Raw genomic sequence first — 12,802 nt, forward strand, 5'->3', positions numbered from 1 at the left:
TTGCATTTTAAACAGTTTATTGCATAAAATAAGATATGTATCTGAATATATTTCATGCTACAGTGAAAAAAGTCTAAATTTCTGGAGGGACTACAAGGCTGGAGGATAAGGACACTGCATGACGCTAGATACATAATGGATGTGTTTACTATCGGCCACCCACAGCTCCAGATGCCTCAAGGGTTCACTGCTATTTGATTCTAATTCTTGCAACAATAACCACTTTTTTTTTTTTGATATATGTAACTCGGTAAACACTGGGCTGCATCACATCCCCAAATACCCTTTCTTGTATGATTCTGGAGACACCCAGGGATGTTCCTTGGCTTGATAACCATCCATAGGTGACAAGACAACATACGTAACCTTCCGCAAAGCAGTTCCCTCATACATATTTTAAACATGAAAATAGTGCAACTTATAAAACTTTCACAACACAAATTAGCTCCTTACATTCATCTAACTCCTCCTCCACATTATACCTTGGCACACAAAACAAGTTTTGTTTCATATTTTTAAAACAATGCAGGTTTCACACCTTAGAAAAAAAAAACAAACTGGCTGATTCTTCCCCATGATAATATATAATTCTTTATTCAGTTAATTATAAAACAGGCCATTCTGACCTCAGTTATCTTCAGTCTCCTTTAGGAATTAAATAAATATCTCTGTGAGCCTTACTTCTTGGTGTCTTCAAAGCTTCCCTTTCTCTGTTTTGCCTGCCCACCCTCTGCCAAGCTGGTCTCCTGTCCCCATCCACGCTCCAGATAAACACTCTATCCCTGGTCAAACCAGATAGAAATTTGTATCGTGTCAATCTTGTTTGCACACCATTCCCCTGAAAGGAATCAGAAACAAAGACCATTTTACAAATTTGGTTTTACTCAGTTGTACCATGTAAAGCTGGACGACCCTGTGGCAGGAAGGGCTGGAAGCCTCTGTCTCTCTCCCTGCCAAGGTTTCTCTCTTCTTGAATAGTGCATTCCGCAGAGATCAGACCAGATTCCCCGGCTTCCTGTCCTTGCCTTTGATGGGTACTATTGTGCTTTCCGGATTGTTCTGCTGAAGTTGCAGTCCGCTGCCCCTGTGTGCGTTGCTATGCTGGTGGTGGAAGAAGGAGGCGCCTGGGTAGCGGCCCATCACCTCGCTATAGGTCGGGGGCGGCCCCTCCATCCTCCTGTTACTGCTACAGGTGGCTGCACTGATACCCGAGTGGCTGCTCGGTGGGCATGGTCCCCCGTTGTACACAGAAATGTCTATTAAGTCACTGTCAAACACCGTTCGGTTGGGCGGGGCCCTTACAGACTCTCGGTTGAGTTCCATCTGCTGTTCAGGGTCTCGAAGCTGCAGGGTACAGGGGCCCTGGTAAGGAGGCGGCTCCTCCCCATCCGACAGGGAGATGGTGGGAGGCAAGTCAATTTCGTGCTGCACGTAGGGGTATGTGGGCTGAAAGCGGCTGAAGCGATCCCGCTGGATAAAGGATGGGGTGGTAAACCTGTCCCTGGACCGAGGGGCATACATGATCTGAAAGGAAAAGAGGAGAGGCCTGAAGACATTCTCAGTATAAAGATGACCATGAAAGGGACAAGACCAGGAAAAGTCAAGCGTCTTTTGTGTTCTTTTCAGTGTTTATACCATCTCCCTTACCATTTCCCAGACAAAACAGCATATAAGTTTTGACAGTTTCTTTTTTTCTTATACCCAGTGACTCACACCATTAAACTGTGTCAAGTTACTCTGACGTCTCTGGGATGACTAAACAATAGAGAACTGTGTGGCTCACTGAAGATTGATTAGGATTAACGGAGTTACTTGTACACGTTCTGTTCACATTTCCCAAGGGTTCAAATGGGATCAAAGAATGAATGATGCAAACAGATTGAAGAATGCAAAGACCAGGAATGGTACAAACTACACGGTGTAGTCAGCATTGAACCTGGTCACAGATCGTGTCATCCCAGTCTCAGTGACTTTATCTGTAAGATATAAGAACAGGCCAGGAAAAGCCTCCTGCTCTCTCAGGTCCTCCCAGCTCTGGAACCTGTGATTCAGCAAAGTGAGGTGGGGAGTCTGAGATTATTATTTTCTAATTGGAAAACTAGCTCTTTCTTTTGGCTCCTAGACTTTTACAGATACTTGGATTCTTAATAAAAGTCCCCTCTTGTTATTTCTCATCATTAATAAGAACATGTTTTGTATTCCAAAGTAAACATGATTGTAGAATTTTCTGGCAAATGAATCCAGGTAGTCTGTTCTTTGAATCTTGTCTTGGGGACGTCTGGGTAAGACAGACTACAGACTGCCTCTTTGTTGAGCTAGTGAAAGAGAGAAACTGAGTAAGAGAAAAAATAAACAATAAGCAATATTCCAAAGAAAGAGAAAGAGCTTCAGAAAGGAAAGTAGGGGGTACCTGAAAAGAACAAGGGAAAAAACACCCAAGTGAAGTAGAGAAGCAAGCTGAAGTCAGTTTCCAGGCTAGAGAAGGGGAAGCAGAAACCACTCCAAAAGGGAATCCAGAAGAAAGCTGAACAGTCTACCTCAGGACAAACCCAAAGCCCTCACAAAGTCCCAAATCCAGTTTCAGGTTTTGGTGAAACAGTGTCACCACCGGCGGAGAAAAAAATCTCATTTTGACACATTGTATGATTCAGAGGGCAGCACTTGAGGGGGGAAAAAAAAGTCTAGTGTTAAAAACTGAGCTACCACAGGGATTTTAGATCACAGAACAATTCACAGGTCATAGAGCCTCGGTTTACCTTGTCACAACAGCCCCTGAGTAAGGGGAGGCCTGGAAAGGCAATTGTGTAGAACAGGGGAGATAGACAAGGACCAGCCAAACGATGAAGGCACCAGGTAGCTTGTCTCAGGCTGGAAAGTGCGTAGGGGAGAGACAGCTCTGCCCTCAGTGGCTAGAAGCTGATCTTATCAATTGAAAATAGCTGTGGAATATAATATGCCTCAGCCTGAGACCAGGAGGTCCTCCACTGCTGTACAGCTCAAGAGTTCTCGGTTCCAGTGGCATGCTTGAGATTCCTGGCCACACGCCTCCAAGCAGGGTGATTAAACACCGATAAGGTCATCTTCACCTTGCACCAATTCGAGCATTGTAGTTTCATCCCCACTCCCAATAAATTTAGGAGACACTTCCATCTAAAACCCATTAGTACTATCTAGGGAGCATCCAGGAAGACAACCTGCCCAGTACAAAGACTGCAAGGTGAAGGGTGGCCAGCAGAGGCCCCTAGTAAGCAAGGAAAACTACCAACATGAAGATAGCTCTGGCTGACATCACACACTTGTCTAATACAGACTAGACCACAGCATAAACCACAGTTTATGGTCCAGCCTAGATGTATATTAACAGATGAATAGATATAGCAAATGTAGAATATATATACAATGGAATTTTACACAGCCATGAAGGGAAATTAAAATGACATTTGTAGGAAAATAGATGAACTAAATCTAAATCTTGGGTAAAATAAGCCAGACTCAAAAAGACAAATGTTAGCCAGGCGTGGGGGTGCATGCCTTTAATCCCAGCACTTGGGAGACAGAGGTAGGAGGATTGCTGTGAGTTTGGGGCCACCATGAGAATACAGAGTGAATTCCAGATCAGCCTGGACTGGGGTGATTCCCTACCTTGAAAAACAACAACAACAAAAAAGACAAATTTCATTTGTTTCCTCTTATATGCAGAAGATAGATTTAAATGTGTGTGTATGTGTACACAAATGTGTGTGCACATGTGTGTATGAAAGGGGTAGAGGAAATAGGATAATGGGCTACATGGGATCAGAAAGCAAAAGAAACCAATTAGAGAGGGGCAGAGGATATAGGGGAGGGGAACATATGAGAACAAAGGGTAATAACATGCATATTTGAAAATGCCATAATCCAACCCATTATTGCATATTATAATGTAAAATTAATAAAAAATCTCTGAATTCCAACTGTCTTTAGAAGACAAATATCATGAGTATGTGTGTACACGTCTACTTGTATATTAGTTAATATATACACACATAGCCAGTGACATAGCTTAAACCATGGTTTCTACTTAAAGGCAAAAAACTTAAAAATTCAGATGACTAAATATGGAAATGTGCAAATCAACCATGCTATTTGATATGGGATAATGTGATCATCAACAATTCTCAACCTGTTCTCTCTATATACAGAGTTTAGACTCACACAAGATTTTAGGGGGAAAAAAAGGTCCCCTCTTGCCCCTTTTAACCAAAGTTCTAGGTAATGGCTTAATCCTAAAAGTTATCTTCCACCCTGAGGCTGTAGCCATAGCTTCTCCCCCCAAGCCCCACCTTACCTCTGATGCCCCTGGTCGCTGTAAGGAGCTGTCAGGAGGCCACAAGCATCCTTCCTGGAGGTGGAGAGAAGAGAGATGCGGAACAAGATACAAGAAAACAATTTGTTTCATCAGACAGCAGCAGTAACACCCAAAAGGTTTAAACACGAATTTCTGGAGCAGGGATCACACTGTAAGTTAGACAGTAGCTGACGCGTCTGAAACATAGAGCAGAATAGAGCTAGCCGGTCACTGTGTGGCTCACATCTAAATGTAAGGTTGTGAGCCAAAAGAAAAATCTAACGTTTCAGATTCTAGGCATTATGGACTTGAAGTCCAGTAGTGGTCAATCTATATAACAATGTGTTTCGAAATCGTTGAACTGTACTCAGCTGCTACCTAGATGTGGGGAGTCCTTGGGCTAATTGAGCTCTGAGAGGTCTCTCAAGCAGAAAGGACTCATATAGCCTTCCAGGCCCAAGTACCACTTCCTCCCACATCACACAGCCTGAGGCATTACCTACACAGAGACCAGCACTCAATTTTAATTGGAGTTTCCAAGGCCTAGATGACCTTCCAACATCTTCTATTCAGTTAATTCTTCAGTCCAAATATTCACAGATGTAACCTGACATCTAGTTGCCTAATGTCTTTAAAAAAAAAAAAAATTGGCTAGACTGACAAAATAACAAGCAAACAGCAGTATTACAAGTCAATCATTCCTAACACCATAAACTTGTTTACAAGGCACTCCAACATGTTATCCCTTTTGATCCCAAAGTATTGACTGTTTATAAGGATGCCTAGGCCATTAGCTGCAGTTCTGTTATTGTCATAGAGTAAAAACACCATGGGGAGCAGAAGCCTCTATTTTTGGATTCCCAGGAATATGTATATTTTGGAGAGCACTGAGCCTTCCCAGGTCCCCAAAATGTCATTAAATAAAGATCTCCATGGTGAAGCACCCAGCTCCTCAGATATAAGGCCACATTGTTCTTTTTCTGTGGCCAGCATTCTATTATAAATACTCACTTCACGCAGTGTTTGTCCAGTACATACAACCGTTCCTAAGATACTTGTAGGGCATCATGAAATCAGTAGCAAAAATATAAACTGACCCAACTGTTTAGAGGAAGTGTGGATATAAGGGTCTGACTATAAAATTATGTAATGGATCATTAAAGCCTGGGCCTGGCGACAGGTGAAGGAACACAGTAAAATCAAACAGTGTGACTGATCCTCTTCCCCAGAGAGCAAAGCAGCAGCGTCACCCCTTGAACTTCCGACCCCTGTCCAAGCACCAGACTCCCGAGGACATCGTGCTGCCTGGTGTTTCTGAGGAGCCCTCCCCATCCTACCAGCAGTTCTTGTCACCAAGAAGGCAGAGCTTGTAGGCTCCCAGGGTCCCCCATGCCCACTTCTAACCATTTAACCACATCACCCAGAAACAAGGGATTCACATGGTCTCAAAAGGGCAACGATTGCTCCCCCTGCCATCATTTCACTCAAAATTGGCAGATCCTTCTCATTGGCACAAAACGTCTGACCAGAAGCAGCTTACGGGAGAAAAGGATTTATTTCAGGCTCACAGTTTCAAGGGAAAGTTTCATCACGGTTGGGAAAGCAGAGCAAGCGGTTTGCTCACATCTTAATCAGCAGCTCGGGAGTGGCAGGAGTGAGCTAGATAGGTCACTCCCAGTGGGCTGGACTCAGACACATCAATGCCCGTCCCCCAGTGATACACCTCCTCCAGCAATGCTCTACCTCCAAAAGTCTCCACCCGTTGGGGATGGAGTACAAGGCTTAATCATAAACACAGGAGGCTATGGGGGACATGTCACATTCAACCCACCACAAGCTCCCAGTAGCCTCCTGGATACCCCATCTGTCTTGGCCCCTCACCCCTTGCAGGCACTTACAGAAACATTGACCACAGGAACTTAAAGTATGGTTGCTCCCTGGCATCACCACCCCATGTGCATTTCAGTGGGTGCTTCATCCTTATCTGCTGCGAGACTGAGTCCTTGGAGTTCCAAGTATACTTCCTCTCTCTCTCTCTCTCTCTCTCTCTCTCTCTCTCTCTCTCTCTCTCTCCCCCTCTCTCTCTCTTTCTCTCTCTCTCTCTCTCTGTTTACTTGGCCTCACCCACAGGCCTCCTCTGCCTTCAGAGACAAGCCTCATCAAACACAAGGAGCTCCCTGCCTTCTCCTCACTTCAGGCACTCCTGCATCCACCTCTGGAGATTAGTGCTCAGTCTGCCAAGCAGCTGCCCACTGAGGACAGCCACAGTGACAAACCTTAGTGTGGTCCCTGCACCATGCAGCAGTCACACAGAGAGACAGTGGGCAAAGTGAAATCAAAACAAACTTGCTTTCGTTTTCTCTTGGATTTTAAAAATTGTTTTAAAATATTATTTATTTGTATGCAAGAAGAGAGAGAGAGACAATAAGTACACCGGGACCTAGTCCTAGTGCCACTGCGAGCAAACTCCAGACACACGTGCCACCTTGTGTATGTGGCTCTATGGGGGTACTGAGGAATCAAACCCAGGCCTTCAGGCTTTGCATGCAAGCACCTTTAATAGCTGAGACAGCTCTCCAACCCCCCATAGATTTTTTCACAATGAAATCTTCATTATAAATGAATACATTATTACTTGTTGTTTGCCTGCTATGATAGTCAGATAATCACTCACCCTTGACCACCTAAGTAAGAGGAGAACAGCATTTGTTGTTTAGGTCTGCATGACTGTGGGCAGAATCTGGACCATCATAAACATTCTAAGTGAAAGACTTTCCTGTTGCAATGCCCTTGGTCTGTTCACAAAACACCAATGACACAAATGGATATGTGTATGCAAGAGTGTATCTTCTATGGATATAGACTCTAAATATACAAACTTTATACAATTTATATACTATATATAGTATATATATTACTATAATAAAAAATTATATATATACTGAATTACACACACACTGCGTGTGTGTGTGTGTGTGTGTGTGTGTGTGTGTGTGTGTGTGTGTGCGCGCGCACACACTCATAAATGAATCATAGTTGAGCTCTGGCCTCTGGCTTGGCCCTGGAACTTTCCTCCATAAGCAGCTCAGGGAATATAATGTGTGAGTTCCCAGGCCCTGAATTTCTTTGAATGCAGACCTGCCCAGCACTGCCCAACCACCTTCCCACCCCTATGGAAAGGGGACCAGGTAAACTTAAAGATTTGCATTTACATATTCCCTTATTTAAGACATCAGTTTCACATTTTCTTGTTTCCAACTGGTCTTAGAACAATCATATTAACAAGAAAATTTCCCACTAATTCCATTTGCTTGATAATCAAACAGTTATATTCAAGAGAGAAGAAAATCACTGGAACTTCCAAACAATTGTCTTTATTATGCCAAAAATCAAGATGTGCCACTTGTAGGTCTGAAGCAAAAGAACTCACATCCCCCTTCACATTTGACACATTATGGGGGACAGACAGAGGTACTTGGAGGGGGACCTTTAGGAGATAATGAGGTCATGAGAGCGGAGTCACTGTGAATGGAATCAGCTCCCTTATAAGAAGAGGCCAGAGAGCTAGCAAGCTCTCATTTGACTATGTGAGAACACACAAGAGGTTGGTCACCTACAGCCCAAAAAGGGGCCCTACCCAGAATCTGACCACCTGCTACCATGAGCTCTGGTTTCTAGCCGCAAGCACTGTGGGAAATAAATGTCTATTAACTATAAGCCAATCTATGGTACTTTTATAGCAGATAAGATGGGATTTTATGATTTTAGCACTTACATTTAGGTTTTTCATCCATCTTACGTCTTGTATATGCTGTGAGATTAAGGACCATTACTATTCTTTTGCATAGGGTTATCTAGGCCCATCCCTACCCTCACACACCAGTTTTAAAAAACACTATCCTTTGCTGATTGAGTGGTCTTGGCATCATGTTGAAAATCATTTGACTATGTCTGCAAGAGTTCAATTCAGAGCATCCTTTTCTATTCCATTGATCTCTGTGTCTGTCTTTATACCAGCACCACACTATTTTGACCCCTATGAGCTTTATAGTATGCTTTGAAGTCACCAATTGTGGGACCTCTCAAACTGTGATATTCTTTTTTTCTTTTGAAATTATTTTGGCTATTTTGAATCCAAAAAGATAACAAAAGGTTTCAGAATGGATTTCAATTTCTGCAAAAAAAAAAAAAAAAAACACCCACACCATTGAGTTGTGGATGTCGATGTCAATGGGTAGTACTGACGTCTTAATAATATTACTCTACCAATATTAGGATGCTGTCCATGAATATTGGATGTCTTCCCATTTATTTGTGTCATCTTTAAGTTTTTAGCAACATTTTATAGTTTATAACGTACAAGTTTTTAGCCTCCTCTATTAGTTTTATATCAAGTATTCTGTTTGAGGTCACTGTAAACGGAAATGTCTTCTAAATTTCCTTGTATAAAAACAAATTGTTTGCTGTTCATATAAAGGACTATGACTCATTTCTGAAAGCTGATACTACATCCTGCAATTTTTTTCTGAATTCATTTATTCTTATTTAAAAGAATATTTTTAGGGCTGGAGAGATGGCTCACTAGTTAAACTGCTTGCCTGCAAAGCCTATGGATCCAGGTTCGATTCCTCAGGACCCACATAAGCCAGATGAACAGGGTGGCACAAGCATCTGGTACTAGCAACCCATTCTCTCCTCTTTCTCTCTCCAATAAATAAATAAACAAAATATTTAAAAAATATTTTTATTTACTTGAGGGGTGGGGAGTGGGGCTCCAGGGCCTCCTGCTACTCCAGATACATGCACTACTTTCTGCATCTGACTTTAGGTGGGTGCTGGAGAATCGAACCTGGGCCAGCAAGTATTAAAAGCAAGTGCCTCTAAGCACTGAGCTATCTCCTCAGCCCACTTATTAGTTCTTAAAACATGTGTTTTCATTTGATTTGATGGAATCTCCAGCATTTTCTACACATAAGATCATGTTAACAGATTATCTGACTGCATCCTTTCCAGCTGGGATGGCTTTTATTTCTTTCACTTAGTTGCTCTGGATAGGACCTCCAGTAAATACTATGTTGAACAGAAGTAGCAAGAGCAGATACTTCTGTCTCCAAGAAGTATTTCACTATTGATTAGGATATTATCTGTGAAGTTCTAGATAGACTTTATGATGTTGAGATCACCTTTCCCAGTCTACCTTATTGAGCATTTTTAAGTGAAAAGGATACTGAATCTTGTGAAATACTTCCTCTCTATCAATTGAAATGATCATGTAGAGTTTTTCCTCCCTCTTAATTCTATTTACATGGTATATGACATCAGTTTTCATATTCTGAGCCATCCTTGTATTCCAGGAACAAGTCTCATTTGGTCATAGTGTCTAATCCTTTTAAAAACGATGCTTAAATCTAACCTCTAGTATTGTATTGACGTTTATGATACTCATAAGGGAGACTGGTTTATAATTTTCTTTTCCTTTTTCTTTTCTTTTTTTTTGTCTTCATCTAGCTTTGTAATCAGGAACAGCCTCTTAAAATTGGTTAAGAAATGTTACCAGTTCTTTAATTCTTGGGAAAGAATTTGAAAACAATTGGTGTCAATTCTTTACTGTTTGGTCAGAATTGCCAGCTCAGTCATGCAGGGTTTTTCTTTGTGGGGAAGTAGATTAGTTGCATTTCTTATCATCACCAAAAAAATACTGGCTGGAGCAATTTAGGAGAGGAAAGATGGGTTTCGGCTCATGTTTGAAAGTCCATCCTGGTGAGGAGAGCATGGCAGTGGGGCAGATCAGGACTGTGGCAGGGTGGCTTGCTCACATCCGGGAGGAAACAGCAAGCAGGGAGATGGGCTCAAAGCAGGGCTAGGCTACTCACCCTCAAGGCCCCTCTCCAGAAACCCACCTCCCAGCTAACACTACCTCCTAACGTTTCCACAAACCTTCCAGAACAGCACCACCAGCCGGGGGAACCAAGTGTTCACACACATGAACCCAACGGTCACAGGAAGGTTCTGAATATTTGTAAAATATCCTTACCAGTTACAGATCTATTCTGACTTCCTGTTTCTTCATGAATATATTTTAGTAGGATGATTTGCATAATTTGTCTGTTTTATCTAGGTTGTCCAATTTGTCAGGATAGAATTATTTATAGTTCTTTTTTTTTATCATGTCTATATATTGTGGCTAATTTCTCAACCAAATAACACAATGGGTCTTTTTGTTGTTATTGTTTTAGTAATAATGTTTTAAATATCGAGAAGGTATTCTGTGATAATGACTTGCTGGGGATTTCTGCTGGGAGCTACAGACTGAAGCCTACTGCTGGGGTCTATGGGCATGGTGACCATGTGTGAGGCTACCTCATACCCTGCACTTCCCTGGGTCTATGCTTTTAGCTAAACTGTGTTTACCACATGCATAGGATCACAGAATAATCAGAAAACCAGAGAGAACACAGTGCTTTTCAAACTGATTTTGTATTTTTTTTTTTAAGCAAACTGTTTTTGGTTCCAACTTTTTTTTTTTTTAATGTTTTAGCTGGCCATGGTGGCACACACCTTTAATCCCAGCACTCGGGAGGCAAAGGTAGGAGGATCACTGTGAGTACAAGGTCACCCTGAGGCTACATAGTGAATTCCAGGTCAGTCTGGGCCAGAGTGAGACCCTACTTCAAACCACCCCCTGCAAAAAATTTATTTATGTATTTTTTTTGAAAGAGAGAGAGACATAAAGAGGGAGAGAGAAAGAATGGGTGCGCCAGGGCCTACAGCCACTACAAACAAATTCTAGGTGCATGCACCACCTTGTGCATCTGGCTTTACAAGGCTATTGGGGAGTCAAACCTGGGTCTTTTGGCTTTGCCAGCAAGCACCTTAACTTCTTAGCCATCTCTTAAGCCCTGTTTTCAACCTCTTAAGAGAGCAGAAAATAATTTTGTTTCATCCAACTTCCAATAATTATTAAATATTAAATGAACTGACTACTTCTATATGATCTGAATACTTCTTTTTAAAAATACTTTTATTTATTTTCAAGGTAGGGGGGCAGGGAGAAAGAGAGAGAGGAGAAGAAAAGGCACACCAGGGCCACCTGCCCCTGAAAATGGACTCCAGATGCATGTGACCACTTTGTGCCTTGGGCTTTATGTGAATAGTTGGTAACTGAACCTGGGCCTTCAGGCTTTGCAAACAAGCTCCTTTAACTGCTCAGTCCGCAACCAAATACTACTAAAAATGTTCTCTTGTGAAACTTCTGCCTTAGTCATATATAAGAGGATTATGGACTGTGGTGTATGCCTTACTGGTTTTCATGGCTAAAAACAACCTGAAGGCCTCTTATCTAAGCATACTCATCCACGTGTTAGAGACCAAAACCAAGTATAGTACTGGCTATAGGCTACATGGCCAGTTTGTGATAATGTGAGTCTATTGCTGGATATTCTATTTAAGGGATTCTCCAAGTCCACGAGTGTACTATATGGCTTGGCCTTCAGATATTCCACAACACCTTTACCTTCTGATGAGATCAATTCTGTCCTTGCTCCTTTCCTCACATACTTCCCCACCATCCAGATGTTTTTGTCCAGACTGTCCTTTTCACTCTAGATGGCAGTACCAGCTCAGATGACAAGCTACATCTGTGGATGACAGCACACACTGCATGTTCAGCCTCCTCTGTCACTCCTTGGGAAGTGTCCTCAGACTTCTTAAGAAAACTTGCTATTTCCCACCTAACTTTTCTCAATCTAGGGCATGTCCCTTAAGAGAACAGACAAATTATCCAGGAAGGTCTGTTGGGAAAGAAAGAAAGGAAATCCTTTCTATTTATAGAACAACATATGAATTAGGAGGAAAAAAGAAGCTACCAGAGCATCTCCCAGCTTATCTCCAAATGCTGGAATTGCAGGTATGTGTTACTATATTCAGCAACAGAAGGTATTTTTCTTTTAAAATTTTTTTTTAAATTTTTTTATTTAAATTTTTTGTTGTTGTTGTTGTTATTTTATTTATTTTTTAGAGTGACAGACAGAGAGAAAGAGGCAGAGATAGAGAGAATGGGCGCGCCAGGGACTCCAGCCACTGCAAACAAACTCCAGACACGTGCGCCCCCTTGTGCATCTGGCTAACATGGGTCCTGGGGAATCGAGCCTCGAACCAGGGTCCTTAGGCTTCACAGGCAAGCACTTAGCCACTAACCCATCTCTCCAGCCCTTAAAAAATATTTTTATTTGTTGATTGGCATGCATGACAGAGAGAAAGGGTAGGGAAGACAGCATAAGGGTATGCCAAGATCTCTTAACACATCTGCCTTTGCGTAGGTTCTGGGGAATTGAATCTGGGCTGACAGACTTTGCCAGCAAGCTCCTTTAGTCACTTTAGCCACCAAGCCATCTCCCCAGCCAAGAGCGTGTTTTATGAAGGTCATTGTTCTTTCCAGTGAGGGAGGTTGAATCCAGACCCTTGCATATGCTAGAC

General features: G+C 42.2%; 1 protein-coding gene across 8 annotated transcripts in view; it reads right to left on the reverse strand.

The window, feature by feature from the left end:
- Ldlrad4 (low density lipoprotein receptor class A domain containing 4) overlaps positions 1-12,802 on the reverse strand; it is a 435,013-nt gene continuing 422,211 nt past the window's right edge. For all 8 annotated transcript variants that reach the window (XM_045142975.1, XM_045142977.1, XM_045142976.1 and 5 more), the window contains 2 exons: positions 4,328-4,381; positions 1-1,524 (listed from right to left, as the gene is read on the reverse strand). In XM_045142975.1, the coding sequence (XP_044998910.1) occupies positions 994-1,524; positions 4,328-4,381 (585 nt within the window). In that variant the 3' untranslated portion in view covers positions 1-993. The remainder of the gene's footprint in view (positions 1,525-4,327; positions 4,382-12,802) is intronic.

Source organism: Jaculus jaculus, chromosome 2, assembly GCF_020740685.1.
Source record: "Jaculus jaculus isolate mJacJac1 chromosome 2, mJacJac1.mat.Y.cur, whole genome shotgun sequence".
Classification (NCBI taxonomy): domain Eukaryota; kingdom Metazoa; phylum Chordata; class Mammalia; order Rodentia; family Dipodidae; genus Jaculus; species Jaculus jaculus.